Consider the following 24867-nt stretch of genomic DNA (forward strand, 5'->3'; position numbering starts at 1 on the left):
GGTGTCAAGGGGGGAATTGGGGCCTGGGGACATTGGAGACACCAGGGGGGTCTCGGGGTGTCAAAGGGGGAACTGGGGACACCAAGAAGGTCTCGGGGACACTGAGAGAGGGGCTCAGGACTCACCTGCTCTTGGTGCAGCCCCTCCTCTCCCCCACAGGCCTTTTTAACCCCCCCAAAATGTCCCTTAACTGTAGCATGGGTCCTTGTATAACAAGGAATGAAGACGCTCCTCGTGCGATGGTATGGTCAAAAAGAGCTTTTATTCAAATTTCCCACTCTTAAATCCCTGTGTACCATGTGACTTCTTCAGCCAATAGAGTTGTATGTGACTGCGCATGTCCCCTCGGGCCCCTCGGCCTGGCACATCCCCTGTGCATCCAGACATGCTCCCCACACATCCCCTCTCTCAAATATTTAAAGAAGTCACAAAAAACAGTGTAAAAAACAGTGCAAACAACCAGAACATTGTAAACTACCAAGCTTCGCAGCGACCCAGCACATTGCTTCACTTAGCTTCTTAACTCTAACATAAACCTTTTAAAACCTTATATTCCTATAGGGTAGTGCAACTTGGATAACTATTTTATTAACTTGGGGCCTTTAGCCCAACTGTGTGTAAACTATAACTTTTATTAATCTGAGGGTTTTTTAATAACTGGGGATTTCAACTTTATTCAAGAAACAGGGTAAGCATATCAAAACTCAATTCTTTCAAGGTGACCTTGTGGTATAGGTAATGTGGTTTTGTGAGGTATTCTGTGTTTTTATGTTTTCCAGTCACACAATTCTCTTATTCATTCACTCAACTCACACACGACGGCCGTCATCATTCATGCACAAACATACACACACCAATATTTGCAGTTTGCTTGTCACCACATTGGTCATTAACGTAAACTGAAACATAACATAACTGTTTTTAAACTCCTGAGTTATCTGGTTCCTGCAGCTGTGATTGTGTATCCAAATAGGGCTTTACACACCTGGAGGGAATCCACTTCAGTTCTTTTCCTGTTGCCACACAAGCATAACCTCTTCCCCAAGTCATAAGATCTAAAGGTCCTGTCCACTGTCCCGAAATCAAATCTTTTACCATGACTAACGGCCTGGGAGAGGCAAACGCCTGAGATTTGTGCTGCTTCTCATATCTGCTTCTTTCAGCACTGTCACAATTTAAAAAATTGATAACATATGTGGCTTTCCACAAACGTTCTTGTGGACTACATAGCTTCTCCCCCCCTCTTTGTTTTATTAGCATCTCTTTCAGTGTGCGGTGTGCTCTTTCTACAATTGCTTGTCCCGTAGGTGAGTGTGGAATTCCTGTAATATGTGAAATTCCCCATTCTGATAGGAAATTCCTTACCTTTTCAGAGACATATGCTGGTCCATTATCACTTTTTATCTGTTTTGGAGTGCCAAGGGTAGCAAAACAGCTTAGCCAGTGTCTTATTACATCCTTGGCTTTCTCACCTGTGTGTGCTGTAGCAGTGATGTACTGTGAATGTGTGTCTACAATTACATGTACATATTTCAAGGGGCCAAATTCTGGGATGTGTGTAATATCTGATTGCCATATTTCATTGGATACTAACCCTCTGGGGTTAACACCTTCCTGAGATGGCATAGGGGTGATTTTTTGACAGTCTGGACAAGACAATATGATATCTCGGGCCTGATTGATAGTAATTTTGAATTGTCTCTTTAGAGAGCGTGCATTCTGGTGAAAAAATGAATGGGACAATTTTGCTTGCTCAAGGGTCCTAGGTACTGTGTTGAACATTGCTGCTTTGTCAGCTTCCCGGTTCCCTTCAGCTATTGGCCCTGGCATGTCAGTGTGAGACCTGATGTGCATTATATAGAAATCAAACTTTCTGTGATTGACAAGGAACCAAATAGAACGCATTTCAAACAACAAATGAGGGTTAGAAACATCCCGAAGAAATGAACATTCTCGACGTGAAACTAACCCTGCAGCATAACAAGAATCAGTGACAATATTAACAGGTTGTTCAGAAAACTTTTCCAAGGCAATACGAATAGCAGCCAGTTCCAGAACCTGCACAGAGCATTGGTTCATGATCTGTACCTTTTGTTCCCATTGTCCTGTATCAGGATTCACCCAAGTCACTGCAGCTTTTTGTGATCGTCCAGATGCATCTGTAAAAACTGTGAGGCCTTTTATTGGCTCACTTCTGCATCTAGTCGTGGTTCTTAAAGGCAAATTACCGATTTCTGCCCAAAGTTTGTGCTTAGGGAGGTTAACTGAAATGTTACCATCAAAACCTGCTAAGGCAGCTTGGAACTCGGCGTCCTCAGCCAGCATCCAAGCTAAATTGTCCTTCGTGGCTGGAATGTAGATGACCGCTGGATCCCTTCCATCCAGTTCCTGTAGTCGAGCTCTACCTTTAATAACAAGCTTAGCAAACATTTCATTAATTGTCCATACAGTTTTAGGTGGGGTGTGGGGCAGAAATAGCCATTCTAGAACCAGCAGTGGGTCCTTTTCAGTCTGGTCCCACTGAAACAAGACTGCAAATGGCTGATACCTGCTGGGAACTAAGGCCAGGCAGATTTGCAGTTCAGGATCTCTCCTTCTGCTCTGCCTAGATTCTATCGCCTTGGCACAAATGTCCAACGCCTGTTTTGCCTCTGCTGTCAGAGCCCTGTTAGACGTTAGATCAGAGTCCCCCTTTAGTAACACAAAGAGAGGGTGTAGCTCCTCTGTGGTTAAGCCTAGAATAGGCCTTAACCAGTTAATAGCTCCCAGGAGTTTTTGCAACTCATTTAAGGTTAAAGTGTCTTTTACCTCGAGCTGCAGTGGCTGTGGGGAAATCTGTTGCTGCGTGATTCTCCATCCAAGATAGCTCCAGGGCTGCGATCGCTGGATTTTCTCTGCTGCAACCTGTAAGCCTGCTTCTTGGACAGCATCAGTCAAGGCAGTAACAACAATTTGCAGTTCATTTTCTGTGGCCATGCTTATTAGAATATCATCCATGAACTGATATATTATTGCAGAGGGGAAACGCTTTCTAATGGGTTGAATAGCTTTTGCAACTACTGTTTGGCATATGGTTGGACTGTTCTTCATCCCTTGAGGGAGAACAACCCAGTGATACCTTTGCATAGGCTGTGAGTTGTTTAATGCTGGAATGGAAAATGCAAACCTTGGGGCATCCTCGGGGTGCAGGAATATGGTAAAAAAGCAATCCTTTAAATCAATTATTGTCAGAGGCCAGTTCGCTGGGAGCATCGCAGGTGAGGGTAATCCTGGTTGCAATGTTCCCATGGATTCAATGACTGCATTTACTGCTCTGAGATCCTGAATCATCCTCCATTTGCCAGATTTTTTGGGAATGCAAAATACAGGAGTGTTCCAGGGACTATTTGTTGGCACAATGTGTCCTGCTTCTAATTGTTCCTCTACAAGCATTTTTAAATGTTCAAGCCTTTCTTTTTTCATGGGCCACTGGTCTACCCAGACCGGCTGGTCACTTTTCCAGACCAGCTTAATCGGTGCTTGGGACGGCTGACCAATGGCCCCTATTGAAAAACCTGGTTGCTTGCAGGAGGTATTTGCATGACTGTGCCAAACTGTGAAAGTATATCACGTCCCCACAGAGAGCAAGGGATTGGAGCTATGAATGGAGCTACCTTTGCCAATTGTCCCTCCGGCCCCAAGACAGTGAGTATTTGAGCACTCTGTCTGGGTCTTTGTGTACCTCCTACCCCTTGAATGGTTGCAGCTGGGCAAACAGTGGGCCAGTCAAGTGGCCACTCCGAGTCTTTTATGATGGAGACATCGGCTCCCGAGTCCAAAAGGCCTGTAAATCGGTGCCCATTAACCTGGCACGTCATGAGCGGCTGTGTGGCTGTGATGGCTGCTGCCCAGTAAACTTGTGGTTGTCCCGTGCTGCCAAAGGCCCCTGAACCCCGCTCCCTCCCCCCCTCCCCTGCAGGCGACGCACTGTAGAAGGGGATTAACTGAGCAAGCTTCTGTCCTTTCGGGATGAAGCAGGGGGGTGAAGGGGTCCAAGCCATTATTAGAATCTCACTATGAGAATCTGAATCTATTACACCTGGCAGCACAAACAAACCCATTCTGGTGGTGGAGGACCTTCCAATCAGCAGTGCATGTACCCCTGGATTAAGGGGACCCCAACACCCAGTCGGGATTAGCACTACCTCAGTGGAAGTTATGAGGACTGTGTCCCTGTTGGATAAGTCCAGCCCAGCGCTGGCTGGGGTGGAGGGGCACAGATCGCTGGCTGGGGTGTAGGGGCACAGAGCGCTGGCTGAGCTGGGGGGGCGCAAATCGCCAGCCTGTTCCCTTGTGTCGCATGTGATTGCTGTATCGGGGCGTGCGACAGCGCCCCTCGCCTCCAGTTTTTTGGCATCCTCCTTGCTTTGGGTTGCTTTCGATGTACCAATGCTAGAGGTTTCTGAGGGCAGTCCCTTTGGAAATGGTCGGGGGCCCCACAAATGAAGCAACCTTCTCTGGGTCTGGCCCCCTGCTGTGTTCTTAACTGAGTACTCAGTGCTACTGCTAGCAAATCTGTTTGATGTGTTAAAGAACCTACCTCCTGGCAGGCACGAACTAATTCTGAGATACTGCAAGTTTCCCTCTTAGGAAGGGTTTGCAGAACTCTCTGGCAATCCACATTAGCATTTTCGAAAGCCAGTCTTCTGCTAAGGATTTCTCTGGCTTCCTCATTTTCAATCTGCCTATCCAGAGCAGACTGCAGCCGATCTAAGAATTTTGTATAAGGTTCTGTTGGGCCCTGTACTATTTTTGTAAATGACAAGTTTGCGTCTCTGTCTGATGAGGGTAATTTCCTTATTGCTCGCATGGCATGCTTTGCAATGACTTCGTATACCTCTCTGTTGTACCCGGTTTGAGCATCTATGGAACAATAGTTACCATCCCCTGTGAGTTGGTGTGCTGATACCCCTGCTTGTGGGTCATTAGCATAGGCAGAACAGATTTCTCTAAAATCGTTCAGCCATACATTGTACTGTGTGTTAGAAAGGCTTATTTGTAACGGGGTTCTCCAATCATGAGGCATGAAGATATATGTGGAACTTAGTGATTCTAAAAATGCAAGCGTGTTAGGGGATGAAACACCCGTTTCTCTTATTAACTGTCTCAGTTCTTTGGTTAATTCATGTGGTAATGGTTGGAATCTGCGGCTTTGACGTGGGCCGATAATTACTGGACATGCTTGTATAACTTGTAAGTCCCCAGTACGCAATGCCTCTTCTCTACATAAAGCCCACCTATCAATTGTGCCCTCTCGGTATGTCGCTTCATCCCTTGCCGGCGGAGCTATCCCGAAATCCCCCTCCTCCTCCCCCCATTCGTCCCATCCCCCCCCCCCTGCAGCTCCGGCGAAAGCGGCTGCCTGTGGGTGGGTGGTGGTGGTGGTTGGGGAAGACGGCGCAGGGGCGGGGAAGGATGGGTCAGCGTCCGTATCGCGTGGCGGGCGAGATGGTGGTGCCCGCCCCTGGGCGCGTACTCGGCATTCATGCGCGGGATGGGTTGGCAAGTAAGCTGGGCTAGCCCCCCCACCCCCGTCACGGGACCCCCTGCTGCTGTCCCACGGACTGGAACCTCGCATTTGAGGTCCCGCTCCCTCCTGCCGGTCCGTGTCCCTTGGGTTTCCTGTTCCCTTCCCCAGAGTTGAATTGTGAACGGCTCCACCCCCTCCCCCCGCCGCGGTTTGTGTGTTTGAATTGCGGCGCGTAAAAGTGGGGCTGCTGGTTGCAGCGTGAGTGGGGGTGTATGAGTTCGTCGTTCTTTTATGGGATCTGCTTAATGCAGTCATTATAGCTTGCCAGGCTGGATAAGCATTGTTTGCTTGGGAATCCCCTCCCTGAGCCTTGAGTTTGATAAGGTTGCCTATTTTGTCCCATATGTGAATGTTAAGGGCTTCAACTAGAGGCAGTTCTGGTACGGCTGCTTTAATGAGCCGCACCAACTCTGAGAGTTCAGCCCTTGTAACCTGAACATAGTAAGGATTCAGCAGAGCAGCCAGTGCTTCTGTGTCTCGTGATAGTTCGGTAGGGAAAAAGTTTCCCATGTTACCTTTGAGCCTCGGCGCTGCTGGTGTGCGCTGCTGAAGAGGGTCTGTCGGTTTGTTGATTTGTGTTGGCTCACTGTCGGCTGGGCTGTGGCGTCCTGTCGGCGGCGGCTGATGTCCCGGTGCAGGCGGCAGACGGCAAACGGCGGCGGCAGGCACGGGCAGCTGTAGCGATGGACGCGGGGGCTGGCTGTAGAGGCAGTGACTTGGGGTTGCGGCGATCGGCGTGCGCGGGCTGCAAGGCGGCGAACGAAGCGGCGGCGCTGGCGGCGGCCTCTCAGTCACGTGGCGACGGCTCGGCGTGGTCCCGGCTCCGTCTCCGGTGAGCGCGGCGTTCGCAGCGGTGGCAGCGGCGGCTCCGGGGGCTCCCGCGGTTCGCTGGGCGGCGCGGGGGTCGGAGTGCACTGTATCGGAAGGCGCGGCTCGGCGCCTCGGTAAAGCCCGCGCGGTCTGAACACGGCGCAAGGGCTTTTTGCTGGCAGTGCTTTTTAAGCACGCCGCAGGGTCAGTCAGCAGCAACGAGCAGGCGGGGAGCCGCGGCCAGTTTCTGCTGGACAGAAAACTGGAACGGGGGCTCCGCGGGAGTCAGCGGTGGCTGGGGTTGCTAGGACGCGGCAGCGGCAAGCCGCTTTTTGCATGTGGTCCACACAGTCGGTAGCGAAGGGTCGCTTTATCAAAATGACCGACACTTAGGGGACAAACAGGCCTTTCCCTGACGATCTTAAGGTGCTCCACGGCTCGTTCTCTGAGCTGCAGGCACGCTTACGTCCAGGGATCAGTCTTAGACGTGCGGAATGCGTTCCAGACAGACTCACCGTCTTTGATGTTGCTTTGACCTTCTTCGCTCTCTCGGTGGCTGTTTTGACCTCTCGGTTTCTTCTTCAACTTCTTTCTTCTCTTCTTCTGTGCACTATCTTACTATTTTTGAGCTCGCTAAACTAAACTGTCCATCTCTTAGATGCCACTAAGACCACGGATTATTGACGTCAAGGTTTTTTGCGGTAAAAACTCCCGTCTCCGAAAAATCGAGACGATCCCGGAGTTACCGGCTAATCTCCTGATCCAGGATATTTATCTTACTTAATATAAGCTAAAAATGTCCCTGTCGGGTCGCCATTTGTAGCATGGGTCCTTGTATAACAAGGAATGAAGACGCTCCTCGTGCGATGGTATGGTCAAAAAGAGCTTTTATTCAAATTTCCCACTCTTAAATCCCTGTGTACCATGTGACTTCTTCAGCCAATAGAGTTGTATGTGACTGCGCATGTCCCCTCGGGCCCCTCGGCCTGGCACATCCCCTGTGCATCCAGACATGCTCCCCACACTTAACCTCCATTTTTCCTTTAATCCCCTCCCCCCCAAGATCCCTTTGATGCCCCAATGCCCCCCAAACCCTTTTTAACTCTCCCAAATACACCCAAAGACCACCAACACCCCCCAAATCCCCATCTAACATCCCCCAGATCCCTTCAAATCTCCCCCAGCCCCCCCCTCAAATCCATTCCAAACCCTCTCAAAGAGGGATCACCCGGCACCCTGGGACAGGAACACAGTGGGCTGTACTGGGGGCACTGGGCTGTACTGGGAGGGCACTGGGGGGGCTCATGTGTCCCACGACAAGGTGGCCCAGCTCCAGGAGAGATCTGGGGAGCAGTGAGGAGGTACTGGTGTCTGTACTGGTCTGTCCTGGTCTGTACCCCCACTCTCCAAAGCCCCTCCCCAGCTCCCCCAGGACCCTCCCGCACCCCAAAGCCCCCCAGGCCCCTGACTTGGTCCTGCTGCCCCTTGAGCATCTGCAACTCCTGCAGAACCAGGCATTTCTTTGCTCCCCACAGGGTCGTTCCCACACCCAGAATGGAATCTGGAGGCAGCAGGATGTGCACAGGGCTCCCATTTCCTACAGTGCAAAGGGGCTGCAGGGAATGATTCCCCTGCTCTTGCAAATCTGCCAAAACCTGCAGGGCACAGAAGGGGGAGCTTCAGGAATTTACTGGCCTTGGGAGTGGAGCTCACAGGGTAGTGAGAGAAACATATCCCTCAAATACAATCTCTCTGCATACACAATATCTGTCTGGACAGACAGATAAAGCAATAATCAGATATATTCTGTACCATATATATGGCACATATTCTATAGAATCCATCTTTAGCTCTTGTATGATAGATCTGTAAGATATTACACATAATAAGCAATAATAAGGCAAGTGTCCTCCTTAGGGACACACACTTCAGAAGGGACCTTGCACTTGACCCCCACCCTCTTCAGCTTCAAGCCACCGAGTGCCACAGAGGGGGACAGAGCTCCTGTGGAACATTCTATTCCATTGGCACAGAGCAAGGAATAAACCCAAAGTATTGCCTGGGTTTGTTCCCTGGGGGTCTCTGCAGCAGCAAGCACAGCCCCACACTGACTGCTCTGGGCTGTGCAGGTGTTTGTGCTTCTGCCTGTCTCACACACACACACAAAAGTCTGGTGTAGTGCTGCCCTCAGGAAACCCCCCCAACCTTGGTCCAGCTAAAGCCGTGGAATTTGTCTTTGTTTCCCTTGGGTTCAGGGTCAGGCTGTGCCTGTGTCCAGCCCAGAGGCTCAGAAAAGCATTTCTCCCATCCCACTGCAATCTGCTGCTGCAGACAGGACCCAGGCACTGGTGGCACTGGGAGTGAACAGCAGAGTGTTTCCAGGGGCTCTCTGAAGGAACACGAGTGTCCAAAGAAACCAGCACAAGTGTCCACAGAAGTCCCAGTCCTTCATCCCTGAATGAGCTTGTTCAGCCCAGGAAAAACTGTCTGAGTTTTATTTCCATGGAAGGAGGTTTTTCCCACTTTAACACCAGTTTAGTTCCAAACCAGTTTCTTCATTTCCTCCTCCCAATTTCCCTGAAGGACACTGACAGGGATCATGGACACTGACAGGGATCACAGAGTTTGTCCCTTGGCCATACTGCTCCTGCTGTTTGGCAGCACAGGAGAGGTTAATTAGAGCCCAGGCTCCAATCCCAGGGCACCCATTGGATCAGCACTTGGGGATACAAACTGACCTTGGGCTCAGGATGCAACTGCGAGCAGAGATTTCCCTGCAAAGTCTGCAGTGAGTCAAACTCTGGAGAGGAGATTGTGCCCCATGGATGGGATTGCAGAGGCTACCTTTAGGTCCCCAGGATGAATCATCACTCTCTGCAAGTCCCTGCCAGGAGGTTGGAGCCAGGTGGGGGTGGGGCTGTTCTGCCAGGAAGCAGCAGTAGGACAAGAGGGCTGGGTCTTGAGCTGTGCCAGGGGAGGTTTAGGTTGGATATTAGGAAGCAATTTTTTGCCAAAAGAGTCATCAGGCCTTGGAATGGGCTGGGCAGAGAGGGGGTGGAGTCAGCGTCCCTGGAGGTGTTTGAGGTGAGAGTGGATGTGGCATCAGTGCCATGGTCTGGGAAGCACAGCGGGGTTGGATCCAGGGTTGGACTTGATGATCTCAGAGGTCTTTTCCAACGTGGCTGATTCTGTGATTCTGTGATTCCCATTCCTATGGCAGCACATGCTTGAGGCTCTATCCCCAGGGTGATAGAGATGTCTGTCCATATCTATCTCCAAGGTTAGTGTGTAAATGTGTGGTGTTAGAAAAGCAGGCTAAGTTGTGGGCTGGTTGTAGGAGAAAGAAGCCCAGAGGCCAGTGCAAGCAGGCAGCCCTGACCTTGCACCTGATGTCCCCTCCCTGCAGGTTCCTGTCCTTGAGCCCAGGCCCTGAGGTGAGGCTGAGAAGTGGCGCGGAGGTGAGGCCAGAGCTGTCCCTGAGGTGAGGCTGAGAATAAGTGCAAGGCAGAGGTGCTGCTGAGGAAGGAGAGCCCCGTGAGTGCCAAGGAGAAGCTGTGAGTGCCCATCCCCGAGCAGGTGCTGTCTCCATCCCCTGTGTGCCAGGCGAGCTGGGGCTTTGCTGCAGAGCTGCGGGCGCTGATTTGAGCGTCTCCAAGTGCTGAGATGGTGGGCACCCAGGAACACAAACTGTGCCTGGCCACGGAGCCTGCAAGGAGGAGCAGAGACAGCAGTGTCAGTGTGGGGGGCCTGGTTGTCCCTGTGCCTTCCCCATCAGGTCCCTGCCTGTCCCCCCCGGGCTGAGCTCCCCCCAGGAAGTGCCGTGGAGCTGAAGCTGCTGCCATCCCCCCCTGCAGCTGCTGCCCCAGGCAAGGGAGCAGCAAAGGCAGGGCCAGGAGCAGAGGCAGCAGCAGGGGAACCCTGGGGGGGCTGGGAAGCTCTTGTGTGGGTCAGGAAAGAGGCGCTGGGCACGAGGCCGGGGCTGTGCTGAGCAGGCCCAGCCCTCACATCCCCCCAGCCAACGCCGGCTGCCCGGGGGGCTTGGGAGGGACCCCCAGCCCATGTGCCCCACACTGAGCTGGCAGAGAGAGAGCCAAGAGACAGGGGCAGGGCCACGGGGGAGGGACAGGCAGGGCCATTGCAGGGCCACGGTGAGGGCACAGCCTGTGGCAGCAGAGCTGCCCAGGGCCGGGGGCAGCCGGGGGTGTTGGTACCAGCCAGTGCTGGGGCCGAGCAGAGCAGGAGGCCTCTTGCAGACCCCTGGAGCAACCTCCCACTTGCCAGCCCTGCTCTGGTGGGGTGACACTGTCCCTTCCTACAGGACACTCCCCCTGAAATCTTCAGGGGGGCCTTTTGTTTCTATTCCTTGCTGCTGATTCCTGCTGGGGACCCGAGGGAGGCTCTGCAATCCCATGCATGGGGCACAATCCCCTCTCTAGAGCTTGACTCCCTGCAGACTTTGCAGGGAAATCTGTGCTGGCAGCCCGAGTATGTCCCAACCCCCCATGCTCCCCCCAGGATATTTGGGACGAGTTCCCCCTTCCCAGGCACCCACGGGATAAGGGGGGAGGTGCTTGTTTTCCTGCTTTTGCTGTTGCTGCTCCGCCCCTGTCCCTGCCCTTCTTGCAGCTGTTGGGTGAGCGGAGCGGCCACGATGGGAAAGGGGCAAGAGAAGCGACCCAGGAGCCTGAAACGGGAGAAGCGGAGGAGGGGAAGCCTGGACAGTAGGGACCTCTGGGATCCCCGAGACAACATAGTGGAGAACCTGGAGAGGGGGAATGTCTGGGAACGTGGCACCCGTAAGGCGAGAGTCACAGGAGAAGGAAACCATTGCACCTCCAACACTCCAAGCATCCCTAAGTGGGACCCCCAGCTTCCCAGACAGGGGAGACCCTCCAAACCTCAGAAAGGGAAAGACCAGAGAGGGGGAACTTCTGGTAGAATTTTTTGGGCTAATCTTCATATTTTGGAGTATTTTTAGCTGAATCCTAAGTTTGAGGGAATAAGGGTCTTCTTCCTATTTCTGAAGGTTTTTTGCCTGAATGTCAGTGGTTTGGGTTTTTCTGAGCTGAATCTTGATGTTTTGAAGGTTTTTATCGACACAGGATGCCCGATGAGTTCTAGAGATGGACTTGGGCAGGAGGAACCCCCAAGCCAACGTGCTCAGCCCTTGTTTTCCCCCCATCAGGATTTGTCCTTCCCAAAGCTTGGGGGGATGGAGGAGGAGGCTGCGAGGAAGAGGAAGATGCCTTGGGCCCCCCAGGCAGGTGAGGAGGAAGTCAGTGTCCCTTTGGGCGGGTGTTGTGCTGGCTCTGTCAGCCGAGCATGGCCCCGGCTGCAGGACAACCCCGCTGGCGCCGCCGTCCTGCCGGGGCCAGAGTTGGGGGGATGTCCTTGGCCTTCCCTGTGGGCCGGAGGCAAATCCCCTGCCTGTCCTTCTTGCTTCCTGCCCCAGGCCCCGAGCTGAGGACGGAGAGCCCGGAGGACAAATCCCCCCGTGAGACCCTGGTGGGAGAGGCCGTTTTGAAGGGCTCCACGGCGCAGGAAGGCAGCGGGGAGGAAAAGGGCCGGAGATCCCCCCACAGGAGGGGCTGCAAAGCCATCCCAGGGTGCTCTGAGGAGGAAAGAGCCAGCCTGTGCTGGGAAGGCGGCCGGAGCTTGAGGGGGAGCTCCGACCTGGTGGTCCCTGAGCAGCCTCCCAGCAGAGAGAAGCCCTTCAAATGCTTGGAATGTGGGAAGAGCTTCAGGGAGAGCACCAACCTGCTCCGACACCAGCACATCCACACTGGTGAACGTCCCTACACGTGTGGGGAATGTGGGAAGAGCTTCCGGCAGAGCTCCAACCTCCTCACCCACCAGCACATCCACACTGGGAAACGTCCCTACACGTGTGGGCAATGTGGGAAGAGCTTCAGTGACAGCTCCACCCTCCACACCCACCAACGCATCCATACCGGGGAACGACCCTACACGTGTGGGGAATGTGGGAAGAGCTTCAGTGACAACTCCACCCTCCACTCCCACCGTCGCATCCACACTGGGGAACGGCCCTACAAGTGCTTGGAATGTGGGAAGAGCTTCAGGAAGAGCTCCCACCTCCTCAGCCACCAGCACATCCACACTGGAGAACGTCCATACGTATGTGGGGAATGTGGAATGTGCTTCAGGCAGAGCTCCCACCTGATCGGACACCAGCGCATCCACACCAGGGAACAGCCCAGGAAAGGGATGCTTCCTGCCCCAGGCCCTGAGCTGAGGACGGAGAGCCTGGAGGACAAATCCCCCTGGCAGACCCTGGTGGGAGAGGCCGTTTTGAAGGGCTCCACGGCGCAGGAAGGCAGCGGGGAGGAAATGGGCCAGAGATCCCCCCACAGGAGGGGCTGCAAAGCCATCCCAGGGTGCTCTGAGGAGGAAAGAGCCAGCCTGTGCCGGGAAGGCGGCCGGAGCTTGAGCCAGACCTCTGACCTTGTGGTCCCTGAGCAGCCTCCCAGCAGGGATAAGCCCTACAAGTGCTTGGAATGTGGGAAGAGCTTTAGAAAGAGCTCCAACCTCCTCACCCACCAGCACATCCACTCTGGGGAACGTCCCTACACGTGTAGGGTATGTGGGAAGAACTTCAGGGACAGCTCCAGCCTGATCCGACACCAGCGCATCCACACTGGGGAACGGCCCTACACGTGTGGGGAATGTGGGAATAATTTCAGGGACAGCTCCGACCTGATCCGACACCAGCGCATCCACACTGGGGAACAGCCCTACATGTGCTTGGAATGTGGGAAGAGGTTTCAGACCAGCTCCAATCTCCTCGTGCACCAGCGGACGCACACGGATGAGAGGCCCTTCCGCTGCACCGACTGCGGGAAGGGCTTCAACCGGAACTCCCACCTCGTCACCCACCGGCGCATCCACACCGGAGAGAGGCCCTACAAGTGTGGGGAGTGTGGGAAGAGCTTCACCCACAGCTCTACCTTGACCAAACACCAACGGACCCACCAATAAGGGAAGCCCTACCAGTGCCCCGACTGCAGGAAGAGCCTCAGCCACTCCTTCCACCCCAATTGAAACCCCTGATCATGAGGCAACCCCTGGAGTCCAGTGACTGTCAGTCCATCCCTTTTGACCAGAAAGGGCCAGTCCCCTTTCACAAGGGCAGCTTCTTCCAACAGAACCCTTTCTGTGTGGGGGGTGTGTGTGGAGATTCCTACCTTGGCTGGGGACCCCCCAGGGTCACTGTTGGAGGTTGAGAGCAGAGATCTCCCCACGAGCATTGGTCTGGGGGAGTTCCATCCATCTCCAATTAAGAATTCTTGCTTTTGTTTCAGCTTTAGTAGAATTGCTTCAACAATTGCTTTAGTGTAGAGCACTGTCCTATTTTATCCTGTACTCCTGGTAGTTTTAGAGTGTAATTTGTGCAGTAAATAATTCTGATGAAGATCTTTTGTTTGATCATTTGTAACCCTAAATAATTCATTTCTATCCATTTCTGTCAATAAATGTGATTTGCCATCATCAAAACCTGGGGGACAAAAGTGGTTGAGTAATTCCTCTGTAATTCCTCTAAACTGAAAGTGTTTGCATAATCCAAAGCTGAGATTGGATCCAGCAGCCCCCAGCACCCCACAGTAAGTTGGGAGCTCAGGGGGGCCAGCCCCCTTTGTCAAAACGTGGTGCTCAAAGACCCTCATGGGACCATTGAACCTGCCAGACCACCCCCCCTTTTCCACCCTTGTCCCTGTTTCTCCCACTGTCCCGTTGTCCTTTCAATCCCCAATTTCCCCCCAAATACTTTTGGGCTCCCAACCCTCACTTTTTGCCCCCTCTCCTGTGGGCGCTGAAGGAGAAATTGAGGCTGCACACACAGAGTTCCATTTTGGGACTTGTCCACTCATCTTTCTGGCATCCCCCTTTCATTGGGGTTCCTTTGGAAACAGCGCCTGGGCTTTGTCTTTTGGTCCACTGGAATTATCAGCATGGCCCCAAAGCAGTGCCCTGATCCCACACATTCCCCTCCCCTCATGTGCTGGCTGTGTTCAGCCACCAGAGAAAAACACAGGCTGCCATGCAGAGCGTTCCAAGTGGCTTTCCACTTTGGCAAACAGCACTCTCTTGATGGAAAACACCAGTCAAAGCCAAAACACTCCTTTTGGATCCTGATTAACTGAATGCAGCTGTTGCTGCCTTAACTCGTTCCCACAGAAATTCTCAGGGTTCCTTTACCTTCAGGAGACCCCACATGTCCCATTGGCCCCTGGATTCCATGAGCTTCCACAGTCTGCAAAGCTTCCATTTAGTTCCATGACGCCCTGCAGTCCCCAAATGCCCTTTGGATTCTTGGAGATTTCCCACTGTCCCAGGGTCCCTTGTGCTTCAGTAGGAGCTGCTGTGGGACAGTGGCCCCTTGGTTCCGTGAGCTCTGCAGTGTTCCAGGAATCCTTGGGTTCCAGGAGAGCCTGCAGTTTCACAAGGAGCACTTGAATGGAAGAGGTTCTGCAGGGTCCCAATGTCCCCTGGATTCTGGGAGGTTCAGAAATATTTCAAGGCTCCCTTGGTTCCAGGAGGTTTGAGAGTGTCCCAAAATTCCTTTGATTTCATGTGGTCCTGCATTATCCCAGAATATGATGGATGTGATGTCAGGGGGGAGATGTGATGTCAGGGGGGAGATGTGATGTCAGGGGGGAGATGTGATGTCACAGGGGAGATGTGATGTCACAGGAAGGATGTGATGTCACAAGGTAGGTGTGCTGTCATAGGGGAGATGTGATGTCATATGATGGCTGTGATGTCTTAGGGGACATGAAGGATGTGACGTCACGGGGAAGGTGTGATGTGTCAGGAAGGATGTGATGTCATATGATGAATGTGATGTCATATGAGAGATGTGATGGCATATGGTTGTGACTTAATATGGGAGATGTGATGTCATAGGAAGAGAGTGATGTCATTCGCAAACTGTGATGTCACAAGAAGAATGTGATGTAACAGGGAGGATGTGATGTCACAGGGGGGACTGTGATGTCATAGGGACGATGTGATGTCACAGGGCAGACCATGATGTCAAAGGGAGGATATAATATCTCAGGAGAGGTGTGATGTCATATGATGGATGTGACATCATAGGGAAGCCTTGATGACACAGGGATGATATGATGTCACAGGGCAGGATGTGACATCACAGGGATGATATGATATCACAGGAGAAATCTGATGTCACAAGAAAGATGTGATATCATAGGGGAGCTGTAATGTCATGTGGAGGAGTGATGTTATATGATGATTATGAAGTCAGAGAGGAGGATAAAATGTCACAGTGGAGGACCTGATGTCACAAGGGAGAACCTGATGTCACAGGGAGGATGTGATGTCACAGGGAGCTGTGATGTCACAGAGGAGGATGTGATGTCACAGAGAAAGTTGTGATGTCAAGGGGAATGGGATGTCACGGAGTAGGATGTCATGTCATAGGAAACATGCGATGTCACAGAGGGGGATGTGATGTCACAGGAGAGCTATGATGTCACAGAGGAGGATGTGATGTCGCAGGGGAGCTGTGATGTCACAGATGAGGATATGATGTCACAGAGGAGGATGTCATGTCACAGAGTAGGATATGATTTCACAGAAGAGCTGTGATATCACAGTGGAGATGTGATGTCACAGTGGAGCTGTGATGTCACAGAGGAGGATGTGATGTCAGAGGAGACATGCGATGTCACAGAGGGAGATATGTCACAGGAGAGCTATGATGTCACAGTGAAGCTGTGAGTTCTCAGAGGAGGATGTGATCTAATAGGAGACATCCGATGTCGCAGAGGAAGACGTGATGTCACAGAGGAGACATGCGGTGTCACAGAGGGGAATGTGATGTCACAGGGAGCTGTGATACCATAGAGGGGGATATGATGTCAGAGAGGAGGATGTGATGTCAGAGAGGAGGATGTGATGTCACAGAGGAGGATTTGATGTAATAGAGGAGGATGTGATGTCACAGAGGAGGATTTGTCCTCACAGAAAACTTGTGATGTCACAGTGGAGCTGTGATGTCACAGTGGAGGATGTGACATCACAGGGGAGGATGTGACGTCACAGAGGAGGATCTGATGTCACAGGAGGGATGTGATGTCACAGAGGAGAATATGTTGTCATAGGAGACATGAGATGTCACAGAGGAGGATGTGATGTCACAGAGGAGGATGTGATGTCACAGAGGAGGATTTGATGTCTCAGAGGAGGATGTGATGTCAAAGGAGTGCTGTGAGTTCACAGAGGAAAATGTGATGTCACCAAGGAGGATGTGATGTCAAAGAAGATCTGAGATGTCACAGTGGAGCTGTGATTTCAAAGAGGCGGATTTCATGTCATAGCAGGCATGCGATGTAACAGAGGAGGATGTGATGTCGCAGTGGAGGGAAAGATGTCACAGGAGGATGTGATGTCACAGGAGTACTGTAATGTCATAGGAGAGCTGTGATGTCATAGGGGTGCATGTGATGTCACAGGGAAGCTGTGATGACACAGAGGAGGATGTGATGTCATAGAAGACTTGCAATGTCACAGAGAAGTATGCGATGTCGCAGAGGAGGATGTGATGTCACATGGAGCTGTGATGTCACAGAGGAGAATGTGATGTCATAGGACACATGCGATGCCGAAGAAGAGGATGTGATGTCAAAAGGGAGGATGTGATGTCACAGAGGAGGATCTGATGTCACAGAGGATGATGCGATGTCACAGAGGAGGAAGTGATGTCACAAGGGAGCAATGATGTCACAGAGGAGGATGTGAAGTCACAGAGGAGGATTTGACGTCACAGAGAAGTTGTGATGTCACAGTGGAACTGTGATGTTACAGTGGAGGATTGGATTTCACAGGGAAGCTGTGATGTCACAGAGGAGGATGAGATTTCACAAAGGAGGATCTGATGTCACAGGAGGGATGTGATGTCACAGGCGAGCATATGGTGTCATAGGATCTGATTTCACAGAGGACAATGTGATATCATAGGAAACATGCGATGTCACAAGGGGTGTGATGTCACAGAGGAGGATGTGGTATTACAGAGGAAAATGTGATGTCACAGAGGAGGACGTGTAGTCTTAGGAGACATGGAATGTCAGGGTGGAGAATGTGATGTCACAGGAAGGATGTGCTGTCGCAGGGGAACTCTGATTTCACAGAGAAGGATGTGATGTCATAGGAGACATGACATGTCACAGAGAAGCATATGATGTCACAGAGGAGGATGTGATGTCACAGGGAAGCTGTGATGTCACAGAGGAGGATGTGATGTCACAATGGACGATGTGATGTCACAGAGGAGGGATGCAATGTCACAGAGGGGGATGTGATCTCACAGAGGAGGATGTGATGTCACAGGGAACTGAGATGTCAGAGAGGAGGATGTGATGTCAATGAGGACAATGTGATGTCATAGGAGAGCTGTGATGTCATAGGAGAGCTGTGATGTCACAGAGGAGGATATGATGTCATCAGAGACATGCGATGTCACAGACGAAATTGTGATATCTCAGAGGAGGATGTGATGTCATAGGAGACATGCGATGTCACAGAGGAGGAAGTGATGTCACAGGGGAGGATGTGACGTCACAGAGGAGGATCTGGTGTCACAGGAGGGATGTGATGTCACAGAGGACAATGTGATGTAATAGGAGACATGAGATGTCACAGAGAACGATATGATGTCACAGAGGACAATGGAATGTCATAGGAGACATGAGATGTCACAGAGAGCGATATGATGTCACAGAGGAGCATGTGATGTCACAGGGGAGGATGTGATGTCACAGAGGAGGATGTGATGTCACGGGAGGATGTGATGTCACAGAGGAGGATGTGATGTCACAGAGGAGGATGTGTTGTCATCGGAGACATGCAATGTCACAGAGGAGGATGTGATGTCACAGGAAGGTGTGATGTCACAGAGGAGGATGTGATGTCATTGGAGACATGTGATGTCATAGAGGAGAATGTGATGACACAGAGCAGGATGTGATGTCACTGGGAGCTGTGATGTCACAGAAGAGGATGTGGGGTCACAGAAGAGGATGTGATGTGATAGGAGACATGCAGTGTCACAGAGGAGGATGTGATGTCTCAGAGGAAGATGTGATGTCACAGGGAACTGTGATGTCACAGAGGAAAATTTGATGTCACAGAGGAGGATGTGATATCAAAGGAGGGATGTGATGTCACAGAGGACAATGTGGTGTCATAGGAAACATGAGACGTCACAGAGGAAAATGTAAATTCACAGAAGAGGATGTGATGTCACAGCAAAGGATTTGACGTCACAGAGAAGTTGTGATGTCCCAGTGGAGCTGTGATGTTACAGTGGAGGATGTGATTTCACAGAGAAGCGGTGATGTCACAGAGGAGGATATGATGTCACAGTTAAGGATCCTATGTCACAGGAGGGATGTGATGTCACAGAGGACAATGTGATGTGCATTGGAGACCTGCAATGTCACAGAGAAGTAGGCGATGTCACAGAGGAATATCTGATGTCACAGACGAGACGTGATGTCACAGAGGGTGATGAGATGTCACAGAGGAGGATGTGATGTTGACGGGAACGGTTATGTCACAGTGGAGCTATGAGTTCACAGAGGAGGATGTGATGTCACAGGAAGCATGTGATGTCACAGAGGAGGATCTGATTTCATGGGAGATCTGTGATGTCACAGAGGAGGATGTGATGTCACAGTGGAGGATCTGATGTCACAGGAAGGATGTGATGTCGCTGAGAAGAATGTGATGTCATCAGAGACATGTGATGTCACAGAGGGAGATGTGGTGTCACAGGAGAGCTGTGATGTCATAGTAGACACGCGATGTCACAGCGGAGGATGTGATGTCAAAGGAGACATGCGATGTCACGGAGGCGGATGTGACATCACAGAGGAGGATGTGATGGTACAGAATATCTGTGATGTCACAGTGGATCTGTAATGTCATAGTGGGGCTAAAATGTCACAGAGGAGGATGTGATGTCATAAGAGACATGCGATGTCACAGAGGAGGATGTGATGTCACAGGGACCTGCGATGTCACAGAGTACGATGTGATGTCACAGAGGAGGATGTGATGTCAGAGAGAAGGATATGTTGTCACAGAGGAGGAGGTGATGACACAGAGGAATATGTGATGTCACAGAGGACGATGTGATGTCACAGAGGAGGATGTGACGCCATAGCGGAGGATCTGATGTTACAGGAAGCATGTGATGTCATAGAGGAGGATCTGATGTCATGGGTGAGCTGTGATGTCACAGAGGTGGATTTGATGTCACAGAGTAGGATGTGATGTCATAGGAGCGCGGTGATGCCACCGAGAAGAATGTGATGTCACAGAGGAGAGATGCGATGTCACAGAGGGGGATGTGATGTCACAGAGGAGGATGTAATGTCACAGGCAGCTGAGATGTCAGAGAGGAGGATGTGATGTCAATGAGGAGGATGTGATGTCACAGGATTGCTCTGATGTCACAGTAGAGATGTGATGTCACAGGGGAGGATGTGATGTCACAGAGGGGGATCTGATGTCACAGGAAGCATGTGATGCCAGAGAGGAGGATCTCATGTCATGGGAGAGCAGTGATGTCACACAGGAGAGACACACGATGTCACCGAGGGTGATGTGATATCACAGGGGAGGATGTGATGTCACAGGGAGCTGTGATGTCACAGAGGGCGATGTGATGTCACAGAGGAGAATGTGATGTCATAGGAGACATGCGATGTCACAGAGGAGGATGTGATGTCACAGGGGAGGATGTGATGTCACAGAGGAGGACGTGATGTCACAGCGGAGGATCTGATGTTACAGGAAGCATGTGGTGTCAGAGAGGAGGATCTGATGTCATGGGAGAGCTGTGATGTCACAGATTAGGATTTGATATCACAGAGGAGAGATGCGATGTCACAGAGGGGGATGTGATGTCACAGAGGAGAGATGCGATGTCACGGAGGAGGATGTGATTTCATAGTGGAGGCTGTGATGTCAGAGGTGAGGATGTGATGTCACAGGGAGCTGTGATGTCAGAGAAGGATGTGATGTCACAGGAGACATGCGATGTCACAGAGGGGGATGTGATGTCACAGAAGAGGATTTGATGTCACAAGGAAGGTGTGATGACACAGAGGAGGATGTGATGTCACAGAGGGGGATGTGATGTCACAGAAGAGGATTTGATGTCACAGAGGAGGATGTGATTTCACAGGGGGGGATGTGATGTCACAGGGGAGCTGTGCTGTCACAGAGGAGAATGTGATGTCATAGCAGACATGCGATGCCAGAGAAGAGGATGTGACATAACAAGGGAGAATGTGATGTGACAGGGGAGGATATGATGTCACAAAGGATGATGTGATGTCACAGGAGAGCTGTGATGTCATAGGAGAGCTGTAATACCACAGAGGAGGATGTGATTTCACAGTAGAGCTGTGATGTCCCAGAGGAGGATGTGATGTTACAGGTGACATGCGATGTCGCAGAGGAAGATGTGATGTCACAGAGGAGGATGTGATGTCACAGAAGTGGATTTGATGTCACAGAGAAGGATGTGATGTCATAGGGGAGGATGTGATGTCATAGAGGAGGATGTGATGTCACAGGGGAGGATGTGATGTCACAGAGGAGGATGTGATGTCATGGGAGACATGCGATGTCTCAGAGGACGATGTGTTGTCACAGGAGAGCTGTGATGTCACAGAGGAGGATGTGATCACATACAAGAATTTTGATATCTCAAAAGAGGATGTGATGTCAGAGGAGACATGCGATGTCACAGAAGTGGATGTGATGTCACAGGGGAACTGTGATGTCACAGAGGAGGATGTGGTGTCACAGAAAGAATGTGATGTCACAGGAGAGCTGTGATGTCATCGGAGAGCGGTGATGTCACAGAGGAGGATGTGCTGTCCCAGGAGAGCTGTGATGTCACAGGAGGCATGCGATGACACAGAGGGGGACGTGATGTCACAGATGAGGGTGTGATGTCAGAGGAGGGATGTGATGTCATAGAGGAGGATGTGATGTCATAGAGGAGGATGTGATGTCACAATGGACGATGTGATGTCACAGGAGAGGTGTGATGTCCCAGACGGGGATGTGACATCACAGGAGAGCTGTGATATCAAAGAGGAAAATGTGTTGTCACAGAAGACGATGTGATGTCATAGGAGACATGCGATGTCGCAGAAGAGGATGTGATGTCACAGAGGAGGATGTGATGTCACGAGAGAGCAGTGATGTCATAGGAGAGCTGTGAATTCACAGAGGAGGATGTGATGTCTGAGAAAACCTGCGATGTCACAAAGAGGTATGCGATGTAGCAGAGGAAGATGTGATGTCATAGGAGACATGCGATGTCACACAAGGGGATGTTGTGCAGTGGAGGCATGCGATGTCACAGAGGAGCATCTGATGTCACAGAGAAGGATATGATATCACAGGTAGCTGTGATGTCACAGAGGACGATGCGATGCCACAGAAGAGGATGCGATGTGATAGGGAGGGATGTGATCTCACAGGAGAACTGTGATGTCAAAGGAGAGCTGTGATGTCACAGAGGAGGATGTGATGTCACAGGGAAGCTCTAATGTCGAAGACGAAGATGTGATGTCATAGGAGACATGCCATATCACAGAGGACGATGTGATGTCTCAGAAGAGCTGTGATATAGAGGAAAATGTGATGTCACAGAAGAAAATGTGATGTCACAGAAGACGATGTGATGTTATAGGAGACATGCGATGTCACAGAAGTGGATATGATGTCACAAAGGAGCACGGGATGGCACAGGGAGCAGTGAAGTTACAGAGGAGGATGTGGTGTCACAGAAGAGGATGTGGGGTCACAGAAGAGGATGTGATGTCACAGGGGAGGATATGATATCATAGGTGACATGCGATTCACAGACGAGGATGTAATGCCACAGAGGAGAATGTGATGTCACAAGAGAGCTGTGGAATCATAGGAGAGCTGTGAATTCACAAAGGAGGATGTGATGTCATAGGAGACATGCGATTTCACAGAAGAGGATGTGATGTCGCCGGAGAGCTGTGATGTCACAGAGGAGGATGTGATTTCATAGTAGAGCTGTGATGTCACAAGAGAACTGTGATGTCATAGGAGAGCTGTGATGTCACAGAGCCGGATGTGATGTCACAGGAGAGCTGTGATGTCACAGAAGAGTTGTGATTTCATAGGAGAGTTGTGATGTCACAGGAGAGCTGTGATGTCACAGAGGAGGATGTGATCACATACAAGAACTTTGATATCACAAAGGAGGATGTGATGTCAGAGGAGACATGCGATGTCACAGAAGAGGATGTGATGTCACAGGGGAGCTGTGATGTCACAGAGGAGGACGTGATGTCACAGGAGAGCTGTGATGTCATAGGAGAGCTGTGATGACACAGAGGAGGATGTGATGTCATAGGAGAGCTGTGATGTCACAGGAGGCATGCGATGACACAGAGGGGGACGTGATGTCACAGATGAGGGTGTGATGTCAGAGGAGGGATGTGATGTCATAGAGGAGGATATGATGTCACAAAGAATGATGTGATGTCACAGAGGATGATGCGGTGTCACAGGAGACATTCGATGTCACAGAGGCGGATGTAATGTCACAGGAGAGCTGTGATGTCATAGGAGAGCTGTGATACCACAGAGGAGGATGTGATGTCACAGGAGGGATGTGCTGTTACAAAGGAGAATATGATGTCATAGGAGACATGCGATGTCCCAGGTGACATGCGATGTCACAGAGAAGGATGTGATGTCACAGGGAGCTGTGATGACATAGATGCGGATGTGATGTCACTGAGGATGATGTGGTGTCACAGGAGACATGAGATGTCACAGAGGAGGATGTGATGTCCCAGAGGAGGATATGATGTCACAGGTGACATGCGATGTCGCAGAGGAAGATGTGGTGTCACAGAGGAGGATGTGCTGTCACAGGAGAGAATTTGATGTCACAGAGAAGGATGAGATGTCATAGGGGAGAATGTGATGGCATAGGAATCATGCGGTGTCACAGAGGGGGATGGGATGTCACAGAGAAGGATATGATGTAACAGGGAGCTGTGATATCATAGAGGCGGATGTGATGTCACAGAAGGGGATTTGATGTCACAGAGGAGGATGTGATGTCACGAGAGAGCACTGATGACATAGGAGAGCTGTGAATTCACAGAGGACGATGTGATGTCTCAGAAGAGCTGTGATATCATAGAGGAAAATGTGATGTCACAGAGGACGATGTGATGTTATAGGAGACATGCGATGTCACAGAAGTGGATGTGATGTCACAAAGGAGCACGTGATGGCACAGGGAGCAGTGAAGTCACAGAGGAGGATGTGATGTCACAGAGGAGGATATGATGTGAAAGAGAAGGGTGTGATGTCACCGTAGAGGATGTGGTGTCACAGAAGAGGATGTGGGGTCACAGAAGAGGATGTGATGTCACAGGGGAGGATATGATATCATAGGTGACATGCGATTCACAGACGAGGATGTAATGTCACAGAGGAGGATGTGATGTCACAAGAGAGCTGTGATATCATAGGAGAGCTGTGAATTCACAGAGGAGGATGTGATGTCGTAGGGGAACTGTGATGTCACAGAGGAGGATGTGATCTCATACGAGAGCTGTGACATCACAAAGGAGGATGTGATGTCATAGGAGACATGCGATGTCACAGAAGAGGATGTGATGTCGCCGGGGAGCTGTGATGTCACAGAGGAGGTGTGATTTCATAGGAGAGCTGTGATGTCAGAGGAGAGCTGTGATGTCATAGGAGAGCTGTGATGTCACAGAGCAGGATGTGATGTCACAGGAGAGCTGTGATGTTACAAAGGAGAATGTGATCTCATACGAGAGCTGTGAGGTCACAGATGAAGGATGTGATGTCAGAGGAGACATGCGATGTCACAGAAGAGGATGTGGTGCATTGGAGTCATGCGATGTCACAGAGGAGGATGTGATGTCACAGGAGAGCTGTGATGTCATAGGAGAGCTGTGATGTCACAGAGGAGGATGTGAGGTCACAGGAGAGCTGTGATGTCACAGGAGGCATGCGATGACACAGAGGACGACGTGATGGCACAGATGAGGGTGTGATGTCAGAGGAGGGATGTGATGTCATAGAGGAGGATGTGATGTCAGAGAGGAGGATGTGATGTCCCAGAGGAGGATGTGATGTCATAGGAGACATGTGATGTCTGAGACACGGATGTGATGTCATAGGAGACATGCGATGTCACAGAGGGAGGATGTGATGTCACAGGGGAGGATGTGATGTCACAGAGGACGATGTGATGTCACAGAGGAGGATGTGATGTCACAGGGGAGGATGTGAAGTCACAGAAGAGGATTTGATGTCACAGAGGAGGATGTGATGTCACAGGGGAGGATGTGATGTCACAGAGGAGGATGTGACCTCACAGAGTAGGATCTGATGTC

General features: G+C 51.1%; 2 protein-coding genes across 2 annotated transcripts in view; one reads left to right on the top strand and one right to left on the bottom strand.

Moving 5' to 3' along the window:
• The window catches only part of LOC135405248 (zinc finger protein 271-like), a 774083-nt gene that overhangs the window by 234324 nt on the left and 514892 nt on the right, over window positions 1-24867 (bottom strand). The window lies entirely within an intron of this gene.
• Window positions 11495-13663, top strand: LOC135404704 (zinc finger protein ZFP2-like). Its single transcript, XM_064639445.1, has one exon. It carries the CDS (start codon window positions 11702-11704, stop codon window positions 13373-13375), a length of 1674 nt encoding a protein of 557 aa, XP_064495515.1. The 5' UTR covers window positions 11495-11701; the 3' UTR covers window positions 13376-13663.

This window comes from Pseudopipra pipra, chromosome W (genome assembly GCF_036250125.1).
Source record: "Pseudopipra pipra isolate bDixPip1 chromosome W, bDixPip1.hap1, whole genome shotgun sequence".
Taxonomy (NCBI): domain Eukaryota; kingdom Metazoa; phylum Chordata; class Aves; order Passeriformes; family Pipridae; genus Pseudopipra; species Pseudopipra pipra.